Source organism: Equus caballus, chromosome 7, assembly GCF_041296265.1.
Source record: "Equus caballus isolate H_3958 breed thoroughbred chromosome 7, TB-T2T, whole genome shotgun sequence".
NCBI classification, from domain to species: domain Eukaryota; kingdom Metazoa; phylum Chordata; class Mammalia; order Perissodactyla; family Equidae; genus Equus; species Equus caballus.
In genome coordinates, this window is record NC_091690.1 from 12,916,637 (window position 1) to 12,937,868 (window position 21,232).

At 41.1% G+C, this 21,232-nt stretch overlaps 1 protein-coding gene across 1 annotated transcript in view; it reads right to left on the reverse strand.

Moving 5' to 3' along the window:
* Positions 1-19,154, reverse strand: part of TMEM123 (transmembrane protein 123) — a 53,639-nt gene extending 34,485 nt beyond the window's left edge. The window contains exons 1-2 of the mRNA XM_005611537.4: positions 18,654-19,154; positions 14,339-14,398 (exon numbers count right to left, since the gene is read on the reverse strand). Of these exons, the coding sequence (XP_005611594.1) occupies positions 14,339-14,398; positions 18,654-18,753 (160 nt within the window). The 5' untranslated portion in view covers positions 18,754-19,154. The remainder of the gene's footprint in view (positions 1-14,338; positions 14,399-18,653) is intronic.
* Positions 19,155-21,232: the final 2,078 nt, after the last annotated feature.

Consider the following 21,232-nt stretch of genomic DNA (forward strand, 5'->3'; position numbering starts at 1 on the left):
TAGCTCAGGGACAATCTTCCTCAAGCAAAAAGAGGAAGATTAGCAACAGATGTTAGCTCAGGGCCAATCTTCCTTACCTCCCCCCCCAAAAAAGTGATTCTAGACTAATGTTACCCTTTATCAGAAATTCTTGATCATCTGGATAATGACTTTACAAAGCTAACTGGAAAAGATATTCTGAGATCCTTGGGAAAGGGTCCCTCTCCAGTTCAAAGTGGCACAACATTTTTGATACAGTTCACATATGAATACAAAGCTGACAAGAGATGTTTCTGAAAAGAAAGGAGTCTAATACCTAACGGCCACTTACTCTGGGTCAGGCAAAATCACTACTACTGATTGTGGCTACGTGGCCGCTACAGTGAACATCTGCTATTTTTTTTCCTGCCTAGCTCCTGTTCCTCCTTTTTTGTAAGAACTCCCACTCTTCCGTTAGGGGCCATCCCTCCCTCATTCCATGTGACTTGGAGGGATGGTCAACGGGCAGGTAAGTGATTCAAACCAGACCAATTAGACTCTCCCAGGAATGTGAAACTTGAGAGTACACAAGGATGGCAAACAGTCATTTGATGGCCACCTCCTAAAGAGATTCTCTGTTCATCCCTGCCCCTGGGTTCCCTAACGGCATTCGGTCTGGAGGTTCATTTTTTTTTTTGATTTTGTGAGTGACCCAGTATGTGTCCAATCTTTCCTTGTTTGCCTGAATTAGCTAGAGCTGGTTTCTGTTGCTTGCCAGCCAATCATTTTAACACTATGAAACTTAAATCTGGGGTGACATCTATTTTCTTCTTCCTGTTCTTTTCTCTTCATAATCATGCTTATGGTTTCTCTTCAGCTGTTTTTTTTTTCTTTCCAACGGAATGCACTTTTCAACAGGAAGTTATTATCAAAGGGCAAGTTTTGGTGGACAAACTGGAAGCTTCTAAAATTAGACTTTTCTCTGAAAAGGTCTTTGACACCCCACTATGAACTTTTGACTCTTGCCTTGAGAAAATATTTTCTAAAATTAACGAACATGAAAATATGAAAGGCTGTGTCTGTTGCCGCAATGTTACTATACTAACCCAAGCCAGCTAGACTATTTTTAGTTCAAAAGTAAACTGTTAAAATCATAGCATTCTACTAAGCAAAAGTTTTACATCTTATACATAGCACCTTTTACTGGTAAACCAGTAAAGATTTCAGATGCAGCCAAATTCACTGAATTTACAGGGACTTAGTATCTAAAACAGTCTAAAAAGTTTATTTTGGTTCAGAGTGATCTGGAGCCTAGAATCATAAACAGAATTATTCTCTATCAAATCTAGTATGTAGGGAGATTAACTTTTCCTTTACAGAAACAACAATACATAAGCTGTATAGATGATGCCAAGTCTCATTAACACAATTGTGCTGTAGTAAGCACCTATTAACCTTGATGTATCAGTTACTACAGATTGCTGAATCTCAAGACTACTTCCTGAAATGGAAGGTCTATGAATAAAAAGGATGAAATCATGGCAAAATTTGGATTACACAACTCTTGCAAGAAAATTTAATACCTAGAACAGTCAAATTCAACTGCAAAAAAATCAGAAACTCAACTCTCTCTCTTCTATGTTTGCAGGTTCACTGAAGTAACTTTCAAATCCAGTTAAGCATTATTATAGTCCCAGCACAAATAAACAAACAAAAAAAATCATATAACTAAGAGGAAGACAAGTGAAGTCTCCTGCTGACATCTTTTTCTAAATCCTGGGTCTCTCCATAACAAAACCCTGAGGAGTCCCTTGGATTCCACCATTACAACATTTGATGGGCAGGACTTTCTATGATTAAATTTATACAACCTTTTCAGACACAGTAGGGGTTCACAGTTGATTGTCCTTGGTGGAGAGATTCCACAATGACTGTCATTTTTTATCTTTGCCCTGGTATCTTCTGTTGCCTCTATTTGGAGTGCTCTGTTCTTCTCCCAGTGAACTCCTACGGGTCTGGCAAAGTTAGTGACTTGTTTTTGTTTTCCCACTGGGTCTTGAGAACACACACCACTATGGTTTATATGTCTCTCATGATGATCTCGAAGAGGGTAGAGATTCCACCTGTTTCACTGTTGTATCCTGAACCAAGCAGTGTTCCTGGGACTTAGAAGCCACACATTAATTGTTTTCTAAATGTAAAAAGTCAGCTTCTCATATATAAAAGGAAGTAGGTCAATAAGATCTACATTTCAAAAACTTTAAAATTCATCCCTTCCTTTTCTTAAAATTTCTAAAGTCGTACATGTAGATGAAAAGTAATTCAAATAGCAGTGACTGCGTTATCTGTGTGTGTTAAGAAATTATTGGTAGTGATGTCACCAAGATGGCGACATAGGACGTTCCTGATTTTGCTTTCCCTCACAAGAAGAATTAATAACTATTCATGGACAGGACGTCACTGAGAGAATCCTAGAACACGGGAGTGAGGCTGAAGCATCCCCTGCACCACAGAGACCAAGACAGACTTCATCAGAAGGGTAAGAGTAGGGGCTATATGCTGACCGCATTGCCCCTCTCCCAGGCCAGTGCAGCACCATGTGGAGAGGTCTCCTCTGCACCTATGGTTTGTCCAGGGGAAAAAGAAAGCCCAGGGTGGACATCCAGCTCCCTGAGCATTGTGGGTCACTTCTTGGGAGCCCCTACTCTGGTCCTGCCTCATGTGGACTCTAGAGGAATCTGTGGGGCTCAACCATTGAGAATCTGATCGTGATGGAGGAGGGGCGAGAGGCTTGCAACAACCAGCACTGGGATCTTGGCACAGAGTTCCTACCTGCAGCACCCAAGTAGTAATCCCAACCAGTGGCTTTGCTCATCTGCCGAACCAAGTTGGTGGTACAGTGTGAACAGGGAACTTGGCGGGGTGCAGGTCTGCCTGATTTGGGTCTTCCAATGAAGGGATCCGCCAGCCCTCAAGCCTGATCTGCCCCCGCCCAGGCAGGGGAGCTGAATCAGTCTGGTCCATTGCTGAGTGTAGTTCCTGACCCCTCCTGACCAGAAAGCCTGATAGGGAAAACACGCAGGCTCCTTGGAGCTGGCCTTCTAGTCCTGCCCAGGGAGGGGAGCTGAGTCATAGACCCACCCACTACTAAGTGAAGCTTCCAGCCTTGCCTGACCAGAAAGGCTGGCGAGAACACCTAGAAGCTGCAGAGGCCAGTAATGCTTGGGCAGAGAGTCCAGTGGGCAGAGCTGACAGTCTGCAGGGCAAAGCTTGTGGATCCATTTGGCCAGGGAGCTTGGGGCATGGGTTGGCTTGAGTCAAAATCACAAACAAAGAGCTTTTCTGACCTGGGAGCTCGTTCTCCCACTGTGCCTGGGCAGGGAAACTAATTCATACCCCACCCATTGCTGAATACAGCCTTCAGCCCACACAACCAGGGAACTGAGAAAGAGCACATGGGAAGCTGTGTAGCTCATCGGACAGCCATGCTTACAGTGACATTTGAACAGAGAGCACAGCTGGTGGCTTTTACTGTCTGCAGAGCAAAACCGGTGGCGGTGTCTGGCCAGGGAACTCAGTGCATAGTCTTGCCTGATTCGGGTCCCCAAATAATAAGCTATGCAGGTCCTGGAGCTCGTCCTACTGCTCCACCAGGGCAGAGAAGCTAAGTCATAGCCCCACCTACTGTTGAGTATAGTACCTACTCCTGATCGTCTAGTAAGCCTGACCAGAGAAACCAGGCAACCGTGGAGCCTATCCTACAGCCCTGGTTAGGCAGAGAACTAAGCTAGCAATCCTACCCTGCTGTTCTCAGTCAGCCTACCCCCTCCCACCAACCTCAAAGCCCAGGCAGTGGCATTGCCCAAAACAGACCCTGAGAATAAACCCCACCTGCCCAAAGGCATTATTAGCAGACACATCTAGAAACCCAAACTGATCTGACTAGTGAAGAACTGTTTCTGTCAAAGCAAACCTGTAAAGTCTGGAAGAGGAGGTCCATTATTCAAACACACAGACACGAATGTAAGGAATCAAAGAACACAAGAAAAACTTGTAACCATGACACCACCAAAAGAAATTAATAAAGCTCCAATAACTGACCCTACAGAAATAGAGATCTATGAACTCCCAGATAAAGAACTCAGAAGAATCCTCTTAGAGAAGTTTAGTGGACTACAAGAACACACACACAGACAACTAAACAGAATTAGGAAAACAATGCATGAACAAAACGAGAAGTTCAACAAAGAAATAGAAACCATTAAAAAAAAAAAAAAAAAAAGACAAGGGCCGGCCCCATGGCTGAGTGGTTAAGTTTGTGCACTCTGCTTTAGCAGCCAAGGGTTACACCGGTTCAGATCCTGGGTGTGGACATGGCACTGTTCATCAAGCCATGCTGAGGCAGTGTCCCACATGGCAGAACCAGAACGACCTATAACTAGAATATACAACTATGTACTGGGGCGCTTTGGGGAGAAGAAGAAGGAAAAAAAAATTGGCAACAGATGTTAGCTCAGGTGCCAATCTTTAAAAAAAACAAAACAACCAAACATAAATCCTAGAGCTGAAACATATAGTAACCGCACTGAAGAATTGAACAGACAGCTTCAAAAGCAGACCTGACCTTGAAGAAGAAAGAATCAGACCTAGAAGACAAGACATTTGAAATTATCCAGTCAGCGGAGCAAAAAGAAAAAAAGAATAAAAAAGAGTGAAGAAAGCCTATGGGACTTATGGGACACAATCAAAAGCAACACTACCTGCATCATGGGAATCCCAGAAGAAGAGAAAGAGAAAACACAGAAGGTATATTTAAACCAATAATGGCTGAAAATGTCCCACACCTGAGGAGAGAAATGGATGTTCAGATCTATGAGGCCCAAAGGACCCCAAACAGGTTGAACCCAAATAGGGCTACACTGAGACATATTATAATTAAATTGTCAAAAAATCAAAGACAAAATAAGAATATTGAAAGCAGCAAGAGAAAAGAGAGAAATTACATATAAGGGAACACTCCCATAAGACAATTGGTGGACTTCTAAACAGAAACGTTTCAAGCCAGGAGAGAATGGGATAATTTATTCAAAATATTCAAAGAAAAGAACTGCCAACCCAGAATTCTATACCCAGCAACACAGATGTTATCCTTGGTAAAGACACACATAGACTGAGAGTGAAGGGATGGGAAAAGATATTTCAAGTTAATCGTATCCCAAAAAAAGCTGGGGTAACTATACTTATATCAGACAAAATAGACTTTATACTAAAAATGGTAAAATGAGACAAAAGAGGACATTACATCACGATAAAGGGGTCAATCCACCAAGAAGATATAACAACTCTAAATATGCACCCAACATCAGAGCATTCAAATATATAAAGGAAAAACTAACGGAGCTAAAAGGAGAAATAAACAGCAATACAGTAATAGTTTGGAACTTTAATACTCCACACTCTCAACAGTGGATAGATCATCCAGACAGGGAATCAATAAGGAAATAGCCCATTTGAACAACCGTATAGACCAAATGGACCTAACAGACATATATAGAACATTCTATGAGACAACAGCAGAATACACACTCTTCACAATTGCACATGGAACATTTTCTAGGATAGACCATATGCTGGGCCACAAGACAAGTCTTAGTAAATCCCTGAAGACTGAAATCATTCCAAGTGTCTTCTCTGACCACACTGAAACCAGGAATCAGTAACAGGAGTAAAACTTCAAAATTCATAAATACATGGAAATTAAACAGCACTCTCCTGAACAACCAACAGATTAAAGACAAAATTAAAGGGGAAATAAAAAAGCATCTTAAGACAAATGAAAATGGAAACAACATATTGAGACTTACGGGATGCGGCAAAAGCAGTTCTAGGAGAGATGTTCATAGCAACCAATGCCTACATTAAGAAGCAAAATGATCCCAAATAAACAACCTAATTCCACATCTTAAGTAACTACAAAAAGGACAAACTGAGCCCCAAGTGAGCAGAAGGAAGGAAATAATAAAGATTAGAGTAGAAATAAATGAAGTATAGAACAGGAAAACAAGAGAACAGATTAACAAAACAAAGAGCTGGTTCTTTGAAAAGATAAACAAATTTGACGAACCTTTAGCTAGACTAACCAAAAAAAAAAAGAGGACCCCAAACAACAAAATTATAAATGAAAAAGGAGACATTACAATTGACACCAGAGAAGTGAAAAGAATCATAAAAGGCTACTATGAACAATATGCCAATAAATGGGACAACCTACCAAGGGCAAATCAGGAAGAAAGAGAAAATCTGAATATACCAATTACTAGTAAGGAGATTGAATCAGTAATCAAAAATCTCCCAATGAAGAAGAGCCCAGGACCAGATGGCTTCACTGGTGAATTTTACGAAATGTTCAAAAAAGAATTAACACCAATCCATCTAGAACTCCAAACAACTGAAGAGGAGGCTACACTCCCAATCATTTTACGAGGCCAGCATCACCCTGGTACCAAAGCCAGAAAAGGATACTACCAGACAAAAAAAACTACAGGACAATATCCTTGGTGAACATAGACGCAAAAATTCTCAACAGAATACCAGCAAACTGAATTCAGCAGCACATTAAGAGGATCACTCACCACAATCAAGAGGGATTTATCCTTGAGATGCAAGGATGGTTCAACATCCACAAACCAATTAATGTGATACACCATGTGGAAAAATGAAGCATAAAAATCATATTATCATCTTAATATATGTAGAAAAAGCGTTTGACAAAATTCAACATCCATTTATAATAAAAACACTCAACAGGGGCCGGCCCCGTGACTGAGTGGTTAAAGTTCCACGTGCTCTGCTCTGCTTTGGCAGCCCAGGGTTCACAGGTTCAGATCCCAGGTGTAGACCTACTCCACTTGTCAGTCATGCTGTGGAGGCATCCCATACACAAAGTAGAGAAAGACTGGCACAGATGTTAATGAAGGCTAATCTTCCTCAAGCCAAAATAAAAAGAAGAGGACTGGCAACAGATGTTAGCCCAGGGCTGATCTTCTTCACAAAAAAAAACCCAACAAAACACACTCAACAAAGTAGGTATAGAGGGAATGCACCTCAATATAATAAGAGCCATATATCACAAGCCCACAGCTAATGTCATACTCAATGGTGAGAGGCTGAAAGCTTTTCCTCTAAGACCAGGAAGAACACAAGGGTGCCCACTCTCACCACTTCTATTCAACACAGCAGTGGAAGTCCTAGCCAGAGTAATTAAGCAAGAAAAAGAAATAAAAGGCAGCAGAATTGGAAAGGAAGAAGTAAAATTATCTCTATTTTCAGATGACATGATTTTATATATAGAAAATCCTAAAGACTCAACCAAAAAACTGTTGGATCTAATCAATGAATTCAGCAAAGTTGTGTGAAACAAAATTAACATACAAAAAGCAACAGCATTTGTATACACTAACAATGAATTATCTGAAAAAGAAATTAACAAAGACAGTCCCATTTTCAACAGCATCAAAAGCAGTAAATACTTTGGAATAAATTTAACCAAGGAGGTGAAAGATTTCTAGTCTGAAAACTAGAAGACATTGATGAAAGAAATTGAAGAAGACACAAATACTGGAAAAGTATCTCATGATCATGGATCGGACGAATATTTAGTCCATATTACCCAAAGCCATCTATAGATTCAATGCAATCCCTATTAAGAATCCAATAGTATTTTTTACAAAAGTAGAAAAAACCCTAAAATTTATATGAAACCACAAAAAACCCTGAATACCAAAGCAAGATCTTGCGAAAGAACAAAAAATCAGGGGCATCACACTTTCCAGGTGCAAATTATATTACAAAGCTATAGTAATCAAAACAGTATGGTATTGGCATGAAAACACAAAGACCGATGGAATAAAAAAGACAGCCCAGAAATAAACCCATGCATATGTAGTCAACTAATATTTGACAAGGGAGCCAAGAATACTCAATGGAGAAAAGACAGTCTCTTCAATAAATGGTGCTGGATATTCATATGTAAAAGAATGAAACTAGATCCCTATCTTAACACCACGCTGAAAAATTAACTTGAAATAGGTTAAAAACTTAAACGTAAGACTGAAAACCATGAAACTCCTAGGAAAAAACACATGAAAAAGCTTCTTGACGTGGGTCTTGGCAATGATTTCTTTTCGCTATGACACCTACAGCACAAGCGGCAAAATAAAAAATAAGCAAATGGGACTACCTCAAACTAAAAAGCTTCTGCACAGCACAAGTAATGATCAGCAAAATAAAAAGACAACCTACAGAAACAGGAAAAAATATTTGCCAACCATCTATCTGATAAAGGTTAATATCCAAGACATATAAAGAACTCACACAAGTTTATAGCAAAAAAGTAATCCAATTAAAAAAATGGGCAAAGGACCTACATAGACATTTTTCCAAAGCAGATATACAAATAGCTAACAGGTACGTGAAAAGATGCTCAACATTACGAATCATTAGGGAAATGCAAATCAAAACCATGATGAGACAACACTTCACACCTGTTAGAATGGCAGGACCACAATGGAAAGATATACATGCTGGCAAGGATGTGGAGAAACAAGAAGCCCTGTGCACTCTTGGTGCAATGGTAAAGTGGTACAGCCACTTTGGAAAACAGTATGGACACCCCTCAAAAAATTAAAAACAGAATTACCATATCCAGCAATTCCACTTCTGGGACTATATCCAAAAGAAATGAAAACACTGTGTCCAAGAGATACCTGTATCCCATGTTCACAGCAGCATTATTTACAATAGTCAAGACATGGAAACAACCTAAGTGTTCATGAACAGATGAATGGATAAGGAGTCATGAGATACATACATACACACACACACACACACACACACGCATACAAAATGGAATATTATTCAGCCACAAAAAAGGAGGAAATCTTGCCATTTCTGACAACATGGATGGACACTGAAGGCATTATGCTATGTTACATAAGCAGGCAGAGAAGACAAATAAATAATATATGATCTTTCTTACATGGGGACTCTAACAAAAAACCAAACTCATAAAAAAAACAGACCAGATTTGTGGTTACCAGAGGTGAGGGGTAGGGGTGGGGGCAATTGGATGAAGGTGGTCAAAAGGTACAAACTTCCACTTATAAGATAAATAAGTACTAGGGATGTAATGTACAATGTGATGACTATAGTTAATAGTGTGTTGTTTCATATATGTTATATATAAAAGTTGTTAAGAGAGTAAATTCTGAGTTCTCATCACAAGGAAAAAATTTTTTCTTTTCCTATTTCTATTGTTTTTGTGTGTGGGTTTTTTGCTATCTACATGAGATGATGGATGTTAACTAAACTTATAATCACTTCATGATATAAGTCAAATCATTATGCTATACACCTTAAGCTTAAACTATGCTGTATGTCAATTATACCACAATAAAACTGTAAAAAAAAAAAAAAGGAACTGTTAATATTTAAGTGTAATAATGGTATTATGATTATGTTTTTAAAAAAGTATTCATGTTCCTAGGTGAAATATACAATCACAATACGCACACCTTGATGACAAAAGCTACCGAAGTACTCTTTAAGACAAACTTTTAGGCCAATTTAATCATTTACACCTTTCTCCAGAGTAACATTCCATTACTTGTAAAGTTACTGTTTACTTTTTCTGTTTGTTTGTTTCTTTCTTTTTTGTCACACTGTGATGTAAAAAGAGTTAATGGGGATGTTTTAGCTTGGGATGAGAGTTAGCGTTCATGTCTCAGGAAATTTTCACAAATAATCCAAGAACAACTGTTAAGAATACATGTACCAAACTGATACAAGTAGAATAAAAAGTCTTATGAACGGCCTTCTCAACTATTGTCTACAGCTATTCATGTAAATAAGTCTTCTGGTTCTGAAACTTCTCTCCAGGAAACTGTACATCTCTAGAGAGTTAGTGCCTATAATTGGCTTCTATCAAATTTAAACATTAAACACAGTAACAATATTGTACCACTAATTTCACAACTACTACTCTGTTCCCATCCCTCGCCCTCCTCCTCACCCCTTTTCCTGCAAATAATTTGTTCTCTGGATGATTGCAATGTCTTGTTTTAGGGGCTTTCATGGGATGGGAGGAGGATATCCCAAGATGAGAATCATATTTTCTGCATATCCCCACCAGTTAAGATTTTATAATTCTTTACCAAAAAAATTTTCTTTTTAAAAAAAACTAACCCTCACCACAAAAGCAGTTATGTTTCCCACCCACTCACCAAAGATTACTTAGAAATAGTGGCCCCCTTCAGCCACTCTCCAGGTCAGTGATTCTCAACCTTAGTTATACACTAGAATCACTGGGCATGTTTTTATGCTACTCACCCCACTCCGATTTAACTGGTCTTAAGCGGGACCCAGACCAGTATTTTTAACGTTCCAGGTAATTCCAGGTGCTACTAATTTTGAGAAACATTGCTCTAAGATTTCTTCCAGTTCTAAGGTTTTATAATTTTTAAAATTTAAGTGGAACAGTATAACTTACTAGATGAAGTTTCTAAGATTTCTCTGCAAGAAACCTCTTTAATAACTGGGTCATGCAGGAAGTTAAAAGCACCTAATTTTTTCACTGTCACCCTCCATCTCCTATAGTCTGTATCTCCCCACCTGGATATAAACTTCACGAGAGCAGGAACTTATCTGTCTAATTTGCCACTATATGCCTGTGCCTAAACCAGCGTCTAGCAGAGTGGGCAGTCAAAACAAACATCTGTTCTCTGAATAAGTGAATATAATTCTGCCTGATTTTCCCACTCTACACTCCTTGAGACAACATCTGATGATGTTAAAAATTACCAGCAATTTTCAAATGCAATCTCAAAAACATGAGTTGAACACAATAAACTGTCTTTGAGGAGTTGAAGCTGTTCTTTAGCACAAACAACTTCTTCATAGTAGTTATGGAAATTCTCTCCGACATCAAATCTTAGGTCTGTCTATCTATCTAACACTATTTGCATCTAAAGCAACCTGTCAGGCCAACTGGTTCCTGTCTTACAGTAGCTACAACCTGAGAGGAAGTTTCCATTTAATATTTCTTTCACACATAAAACATTTCACTCAAAATACATAGAAAAAGGCAGTATGGAATACAAGATTATGTACCTGATGAATTCTTTCCACTTCAGTAAGACTTTTAGCATTTCCCCTGGGGGTAAAAACTGGAATACAGAATTATTTGAGTAGGCTATTCCCAAATTTCCACTGCCTTCTTCTGCAGAAATCTAAGCCCAAGCCAGATCCATCTGCTCAAAACTGCTGCAGTCCTGCCATGTCTGTGGATAAAACCAACACTACCAGAGTAGTTCAAGTGACTGGACCAAGGATGGGTCACCAGGCCAAAGGCAATCATGTATGGATGGAATATTAAGGGAGAGTAACTACTCTCAAAGTGGCTTGGTACAAATTATGCCCAAGAAAAGAACTTCAAACTGGAGGGTGGTACCGTGAACCGCCGAGATTCTTCTTGGGGAAGCCTAAGTGCTAAGTGATCAGGAGAAAGTCGTATCCTGAATGATACTGAGCTGTTGTTGTGGTTACTGATGAGACCTGCTGTCCATTCTGGACCACGTCACATTCCCTTGTATCCTTGCTCAAACCCATTATGAAAAATAATCTGGGCATGTGTCTTCCTTGCACTATAAAGAATAAATTTATCCATCCACGGACCCTACACTATAAACTCTCTCACTATATAAGAAATGGGGGAAATTATTTCCTATATAAGCTGAAAATGCATCAAAGAAGTCCCTGCAGAAAAGAATGTCAAAAGTAAGCCTATCCTCAAATAATGATTAGAGCCTATAAAAAAACAGAACTGTTATATACAATTCAGTGGAACAATTGGAAAGTAACCTCAATTCCTGTTTCGTTGACCTCAAGTATCTATCTTACTCTATAGACGAAAAAAAAATCAGCTATAATAATGGATAAGATTGAAGCATAAAGCAGTCATGTCTGCAAAATGTATCTAGTGATTCTTTGATAAGGTTAGTTAGTAATTACAAAATATGTATTTGGTTCCACAATTCAGTTCAACCAACATGTGTGCACACCTATTACATACCAGGCATAGTGCCAGGTGCTAGGACGAAGAAATCATAGATATCACTCTCAAGGAACTTAGAGGAAGGCTAAAAAAACAAAGAAAACGGAGAAAAAGGATTTGTTGAATCTACTGTGGTGAGTCCTATAAAAGTGACAGGCCGCTGATGTTGTAAGCAGTATTGCTGGCAGTCTCCACTTTTTCCAACAATACGTTCCTGGAATACACATCATATGAGCGTTTGCCAAAGAAAGATGTTACATTCCTTTTGGGATTGGTGCCAAATAAACTGCATTAAATAAATAGCACCAAATAAATTGTTAAACAATATGTTCAAAACACAATGTTTCAACAATTAGAAGGGTCTGTTACTATAAAAGAGAAAATATTAAGCATCATGTCCTACAAACATACACAAATTCAACAAGTTACATAAGGGTTTTCAAGATTCAAAGAGGATATAAGAGGAATATAACAGTTAGGGGAAGTGTTACACATGGAACAACAAAAAATTTTTATAATAGTGTATTATCCAGTCTCCTTAGAAAAAAATTTTGGGGCAATGATTTCTTTTTTTCTCAATAAATTTTCCTGGGCTAGAAGGGGCATCTGAAATCATCCCACTTACTCTGGAGCTGTTCTTAAAGCACAGCACTGATCTTTAACAAACGTTCATGGTTGATGTCGGTGGTATTTCTTCACTGAGAAGCGGTTTTTAAAGGTAAGGCCACACGGCAGTTTTAGGAAGTGTGGTGAAGGGTCACAGGTTTTAGAATCCAAGAAACTGAGTTTCAAACTCTGAATATGCCATGTGGTCTTGGGCAAGTTTCTCAACTCTGTGTTGGGGCTAAGTTTCAGTTTCCCCCTGTGTAAAACAGAACCACACCGGCCTCACCACTGTTCGATTATGAAATGCACGAGAAGAGTCTTATACATTGTAGGGATTCAAGAAACACTGGCTCTTAATACTATTGTTGTTACCTTTACCTTTCTTCTACCTCCTTGGTTTATACGAAATTAAAGTTCAGCAGTACAGAATGAGATTCAATAAACGTCAAAAGGAAGAAACACCTAATAATCTAATATTGAAAAAAAAAAAACCCTCCCACAACTGTCCAACAATAATCACTATTACATTTCAGGGTAATCTATCTATTCTTTTTCTCCCCCCAACGAAAATTTTTCTGTGGAATTATTAAAACTAAAATAAAAGTATATCCTGACTACCTCCAGCCAGAAACCAGTAGGGAAGGCAGAAAGGATGAAAAGCACAGAGGTAAACTGACAATATGAACTACATGGAGCACTGGGACTCCCACAAGAGTAAAAATGGCACAAAATTGCACGACAATGTAAATGTACTCAATGCCACTGAACTGCACACTTAAAAACGGTTAACATCCCAAATTTTATGTTGTGGATATTTTTTCATAATGAAATAAAAAAAAACAAAAAATAACTCTAAAAAGTCAGGGCTTGGTCCGTTTTGTATCCTCAGCACCTGGAATGTGTCAGCACATTAGAGACACTCAATAAATGTGGGTTGAATAAAAGTAGAGAAAATGGGTCTAGTGATAGGATCTTGTACCTTTGGCTAGTTTCTACTTCAGTTAACTCTGAAAAATAAGGATAGTAAGAAGACAACCTAAATAATGCTTACAAGAAACATGTCTTGATGGTTTACTACTGATATTTATGACATGAGCCTGGTTCCTTTATCTTTCCATGCTAGTGAACTCAGAATTCCAAAGAAGAAAGCCATTTGTCCCACACTAAAAGCACAAGGAAAGCATCTCACCAATTGTTTCAACAGGGAAGATGGTGGGTTGAAGTCTGACTGATGGTTGAAATGTAAGGAGGGTCTCCCTAGAGTTGGCCAAGGCAAATAAGGCTTCTGTGGCTGACTAGCTTAGAGTGACTTGTTTCACCAGCAAGACCAGCAGGCTTACATATTCATATTTCACATCTGCAGGCAGAGTGCAAAACCTTCACACCCAAAACTGTGCTTCAAAACTCAGCCTGAAATTCCAACATGCTTTTAGTTTTAGAATTTATTCACATCTTTGCTAGACTGAGAAAGACTGTTTATCCAGGGGACCATTATTTATGATGCCTAGTAAGGGCAGCCCGTGAGGTAGGCTTTAGGGACTCATGAGTGAGTAACTCATGGTTAAAACAGATCAGTGTACCAGCTTTCATGCACTTTCCTGGCTAATATCATTTCACGTATCCTAGACAGATGAAAATCCATTTCTTGAACCTTTTTAAACTCACCTGGTGATGTAGTACTGGTGTTCTGTGGGACCATAGATCTCACTGTGCTGCTTGGAAATCCTATAAAAATAAAGAAATATCCTGTGATGAAAGGACATTTAATATTTAACCAAGAACACTAGCAATATGTTCGGAGGTGGTGGTGTGGGGGAGGGTAAATTATTCCACAGGAAGTTCCACTTTTGCCACTGTTGCTATGAAACGTACCTTGAAACTATCAGTAAATCTAGGACTGTATTGACAGATTTTCCAAGACAGAAAACATATAGCTTATGTAAAAAACACTTACATAGTACTATGTACCAGCCACTGACTGACTACATTAGCTTTTGCCAAGGTTCATTCACCCACATGAGGACACGGTGACTGGTAAGAGAGAAGTCGATTTCTGCTACTGACAACACTGCTCTTCTGAGTGGAGCGGACCATCCTGGGAGGGGCCCTTTTTATTCATGGGTGCCCCTAGGTCTTGTAGCACCAAAACCCCTAACTTGACACAATGGAGAGAAGACGAAGTGGGTAGGATTTTCATTTTTAATTGCAAGCCTTCTCAGTATGATTCTTTTAATTTTTAACTAATACCTTAAAATTTGGGAAGGTTTAGAAGAATTCTATGCCTCAGTTAAGTAACTTCTCAGAGTGGTTTATTCACCTTGGGTCTTTGTGTAATGGAAGATTAAATACATACACCACATAGGAAGAGAGCAAGTGTATCATTGTGTACTTTTCACAAAGACAGCCCTCTCCCACCAAAAAAAACCCCTCAAAGAACAAAGAAAAGTAAGCAATAGCAACTTGGAAGGATCCATCTCTACTGTGTGTGCAAATTTCCTCCTCTTGATGGAACTACAATCCATTTATCACAGAAGGATATGGTGTGAAGATTAAACTGGAAAAAGATCAAGATCAGTAGACTATTCAGATGTATCTAGCAGTAGTATCAAATAACTGATAATATTATGAAGAGCTTACTACATGCCAGGCCTCCTGGGGAACATGTAACTTGTATTAGCTTACCTAACCCTCCCAACAATTCTGAGACAAGAATATAGTTCTGCAGTGACAGGAACTGAGGCCCAGAGAAGCCCACCCAGGCTAATAAGTGGCAGTCTGGATGTGGACCAGGCTGTTTGATTCCAAAGCGTGTACATGTGAGAGCCAAAACAAAACTATTGATTTTCTACTGTAAACCTGCTGTTCCCCCAGTCTTCCCAGTTGTTGCTATAACCAGTTGTTCAACCCTCAAACCAAGAGATCATCCTTTGATTCTTGCCTCTTTCTCACTCCACCACCCAATGCATTAGCAAGTGATTTCAGTTCCCTCTCTGTGAATAGATCTAGAATCCATGCACTTCTCTCTACATTCATGCACTATCAGATCTTTCACCTGGACTACTACAAGAGCCTCCTGGTTCTCTCTCCCTGCTGTTATTACTTTTATGAGGGTTGATTTCCTGGCAACCTATCTTTTTCTTTTTTGCTTGAGGAAGAAGACAGAAGCGGATGACCTTTCTAGCTCTTTCTAGTGCTAGCACTTTTTCTCTTTTTTGCAATAAATACTTATGAAACACCTACGGTGGGCAGGCCCTGTTTTTGCATCCTAAGAGACAATGTCATGGACAACATAAGTATAAGGAGGCCGATGCTTTACTTGACAGAAAGACCAAGCATTAGAATAGAATGCACTGAATGGAAGAAAAGAAAGTTAAATTCATGAAGTGGCATAGACTTACTAAGGATTAATTTCATCTCCTAATTGACTACCCATTATGGTGGCTTTTGAAGCCTGGGACTCGCTTTAGAAAGTCCCTGTTATTTGGAGTCATGTCCACCCCACCCACCACCCCCACTCCCCACAGCCTGAGAACACTTTAACCACGGCTTGCCTGAGATTTGATAGATGTAATCAAGAGAGCTGGAAGTGGCCATCTCCTGGCAACCTATCTGAATTCTTGAATACAGCATTTCTGAAGCCACCTTAACTCCTGGGCTTTTCAGTTAAAGAGTCAATACAGTCCCTTCTTTCCCCCAAGGTTGTTCAAAGTGAACAAGTTTCTGTCACTTGCTACCAAGAGTCCTGATTAATAGCCTCTCCTTCCCCACCCTTATGTCTTTCATTGTACTACCACAGTCTATCTTGTTTGCTGGTTTGCTAACTTGTTCACAGTCTCCCCACTCCTCCAGCTGAGGATATTTATGAAACTAAGAGCAGACTGTGAAGGATATTTTAAAAGAATTTCAGTAACATTTTTATCTCCCCCCACAATATCCTGGGCAATGGCAGTATTGTGGGTTTAAGCATTGTCTACTTGAAGAGCCAACATCACCTAATGTGGCTTAGTGGCAAAACGGTTAATTGAGAGTTCGGATTCTGGTCTCTGAAATCCAACATGTATTAGTTGTTTTACTTTGAATAAGTTCGGTAACATCTAAGCCATAATTTCCTCATCTATAAAATGGGGATAATACTATGAGGCTCCAATGGGACCATGTATGACCTCAATTAGCATAGCATGAGGTACATGAGAAAAGTGCCTGGTAAAAATTAGCTATATAAGCTCTTAGCACGGTTGTTAAAAATCACTGTACCTCATAGTGACACTTTATACAGATTACACGCTGCATATGAAGACAGGACAACATTTATTTGCTTTTTTGAGAAATCCTCTTCTTTTACTCTAGTTTCAAGGTGATATTATAGTCTGTAGAAATGGATTCCAGCTCCTGTTGGTTATACTAGTTCATGAAATGAAGGCTCTCCTATAGTAGAACATTCATTCCAAGTTTTTCAAATAGCACTACCTCTAGCGAGACATTAAGTGATAAACAGAACAGTCCAACAGTGGGTATTAAAATAGGGCAAAAAAAAATAACTGTGTTATGAGGGCAAAAGAAAGAAAAGCAAGGACACTCGATTTCTCTAATCAGTAATTCACTAGAGAAATAAAAATGTTTACTTTCACAAATTAACAAATTTTTAAAAATGGAGACCTCCTCCATAAAAATTGGTATAAAATTAGCACCAAGATATACTGTTTCATTCCAGATTGTTCAGTTTTACAATAAAACATCTCATAATACTGAAAAAATCATGGACATGATTTACTGATCATTCTTTTCTTAAATGATCTCAAAATTGTGTCCATAAAGCCAGTTTGTCACATGCACAATTCAGCAAAGCAAATAAAAAAAAATTCAGCAAAACAAAAATAGTTATTGTGTAATTCACCTAGATTATTCTAACAAAAGCAGGTGTTGTGCCTGAACCGTCTGGTTTTACAAACTGCTGTCTTTATCTCTTGCTAGATAAAACTAATCTAAGGCTAAATACACAGCGGATGGATAGAATTTAAAAACATGAAAAACTTGGGTCACTTAAAGTAACTTATCCTATTTACTGACCACTACCCAGTGACCTGACTTCTATAATAGCTGACAAAGAGAAAACGGAATTTACACAGCAAATCCCAGTTTTCTGGCCTTATCCAAAAAAGACTTTTTAAAGAAAAGGTCTAAAGGAACAACCACCCGTCCCCCGCCGTGTCCCCCCCCGCCCCAGAAATGTCAAAATCATTTTGTATGGCCTTATTGACGATAAGGTCGTGGGCTCCTGACGACCGTGAAGCTGTGACCTTAAGGCTGCACAGCTGATGCCTGTGTTTATGGCACACGAGGGGCGGAAGGCGAGCATCCACAGGGGCATAAGCCTCACCTGCGCCCAGGAGGGCAGGGTACGCTCCCCAAAAGCTCCCAACCAGCCACGTTAGCCCCAAAGTCTTAATTTTAAGAGTCTGGGGAACCTTAAGACTAGAAATCACTTGTGAGCTATTATACAGACGATAAAACGCCGGGGAGACGACTGAACGGTTCCCCAACTAACTGGTAGACATGTTTCCGCAGGAATCGGTAGACATATTTTTCAATCTACCTAATGTTGTTTACAAAAGGAAGCCTTAGATAAACTCGAACCTCCCAGAAAACATTAACTTCAGGCAAAGGTTGTAACAACTCATTTCAAACCTCCGCGGAAGGCTCATCCTTCGAGTAACTCAACAGGTTGCACGCACTCCTCCAGGCCCGCGACCACCGCTTGCGGAAAAACTGAGGGGAAAGGACCGGACAATTTCTAAAGCAGGTGGTCAACCGGCTGGAGCCTCAGTTTCCCCCAGCCCCATCCAGTCACCTCCAGGTCTGCCCAGTGCAATTGGCTTAAGACATGCAGAACTTTCGGCACAACCAGATCCCAACTTGGAACTCCCGCCTGGCGGCGCGCCTCCTCCCGGGCTGGGGACTGGCGACCCCCGCGGCCACTTACTCTCCTGGTCTGAGCTGTCCACGGCGACCTTCAGCAGGGCTAGCAGCAGCAGCGCCCCCAGCATCACCACGGCCCAGCCACCTCGCGCGCCGAGTCCCATTGTTCTGAGGGCAGGACGCAGCGGCCTCGTGGGTCCCCAACCAAGGTGGCGGCGGCGCTAGGAAGAGCGGCCCCTCTGCACACCGGGGCCCGCTCCGCGTCCCCTTCCGCCGCGCACGCCTCCCCTCGCGCCGCCTGCCCCCCCAATGACCAAATACGGAGCGGGAGCCGAGCCTGGACCAGGCGTCGCTCGCCAAGCCCGAGCTGCGGGACGGGGCGGGGCCGGCGCGCGGGGGCGGGGCTTGGGGCGGGACCGGCGCGCGGGCAGGGTTTGCGAGGCCGGGCGGTGTGATTCTTCTCTGCCTGCCTCTCTGACGCGCGCCCCTGAGCCCCAGGACCCTCAAGCAGTTTCCTTTCTCTTCCGGAATGGCAGTTTTGTTCTCTTGCATCAAAGCGAGTACCGCTGCCTTTCCGGATACCGAACATGTCGGGCTTCGCTGGGCCCGGAAGGAAGTCTTTGAAGAGTAGTTTTCAAGTGGGGCCCGGGGTTGCATGCGGCTCAGAGTGAGAGGGGAAAGTTGCAGGCGGGGCAGCAAAACAGAGAGGTCAGGGAGAGAAACTCGAGTGGATAGGATTTCCTCTGAGGGGTCCTGGCCGTCAGCTCTTTCCTTTCCAGTGACCCAGCCTAAGTGTGGAGGGAGGGCAACCTCGACAAATTCGTTGCTTAAGTTCGTACGGGAAACACCCATGATCTCTATACCCCAAATTGTACCTCATCCTCTTCCACCGGTTACCTGCATCTCTAGATAAAGATACATTCTGTGCGCAAAAAGTAATGGAGTGGGTAGGGGTAGAGGGAGAACAGAAGAGTTGGTAGGTTTTCACACGCAAGTATGGCCACCAAGGTTGGGAGCACACAAGTCTAACCTAGCCTCATCTGTCCTTGGTAGCTGCTGTCCCAGTTCAGATGGAATAACCTGTTTTGCATAGTTTTTGTATAAGTCTCTCTTAAGCCTTTGGAGCCAGTTCTACACACCTATCCTGACTTGATGTGCTTCTAAAGCCTGCATCTTGTTTCTGCTAAGAACTCTGAAGTGACCTGTAGCAACCGTGGCTGATGCAGAAGAGCCACAAAAATTGAGCTGCGATGGAAGACAGGATCCAGGGCACTTAAAGTCACAGTGAATCCTCCACCTGCAGTGCTCTGAATGCTGCAGATCTTTGGCATCTGTCACAGACTTCATGATGTAAAGGCCACAATGTCACAGTTAAATTCCACCCAAAATGTTGTGAGAGACAATACTTTCTGTTCTCAGGTAAGTCTATATTAATATGGACATGACCGATCACAAAAGTCACCTGGGGCAATCTGTCCTAAATTTATAGACTTCCACCTATCGATTGAACCAAACCAGAGAACACTCCCTGGCATCCACCATGTGCGAAAAGCAAGCACTACGTATTTAGCTTTTGGTTACTCTTTAATTGGGGAATCTGGGATAGGAACAAATTGTTCTGGTGACTGCCTTCCCTATTGTCCAAACATTTCACAATCCAGGCCCAACCTGTCTTTCTAGCCTTGGTTTGGCTGCCCGTGAATGAGAGTGCTTTCTGGTTCCTGGCATTTGTGTACAGTGTTCTCTCTTTCTGAAATGCCCTCCTCCATTCTCTTCACCAACCCATATCTAACGCTTCCTTTGTATCTCAGTATATGTCTACCTGGAAATCTGGGGTGGAATATGAGAAGTCAAATGAGAAAGTATGGAAGACAAGATGTCTGCTTGACAGTTTCTCCTGGGACTGACCTTGATGGAGACTGCTCAGATTTTCTCTGCTGATTCTTCCGTTGTCCACACCTCAGAGGTGAGTGGACGTGCCCAGCTTTGCTTTGATAGCAACAGCACAGAACTGTGGTTTGACCATGTTTTCTCTACTCTGAGGAGTGGGGAAAGGGGCAAGGAACTGTGTCTTTTCTGCCCTCTTAGGAACTGTTATGGGAGGTTTGGACTCCCTGGGAGAAGATCTAGCCCCCGTTTTGTCTCAGGCTCTGACCCCATCACTGCATCAACATTCTGCTTTGGTGACATGAAAAGTTAAAAGAACACCGTGGAAGGCCTTCTCAGTCTAGCTCTCTCCTGCCTTCCCAGCCTGTGTCTGAATCCCTCTCTCTAACTTCACCAGGCTACTCAAAGTTCTGCAAACATGCCAGGGCCTTCCATACCCCTGTGTCTTTGCTCTGGCTTTTCCCTTTGCCCAAGATGCACTCTGACCTCTGATACTGGGCAGTTTTTACTCATCTCTCGAGATTCACTTTATAGCTCACCTTCTCCCCAACCCAAAGGGCAGATTTTAGTGCTCTTATCCCTCTCCTCATACTTTGATCCACTTGGTAGCCCCACTTCTACGCTCTTCCCCTATAATCTGTTCTTCACACAGCAGCCAGTGTGATCCTTTTAAAATATGTCAGATCATGCCATTCCCCTGCCACCTTCCCAAGTCCAAAATCACGCCCTGCAAGGGCCTGTATGACATGGGCCTTG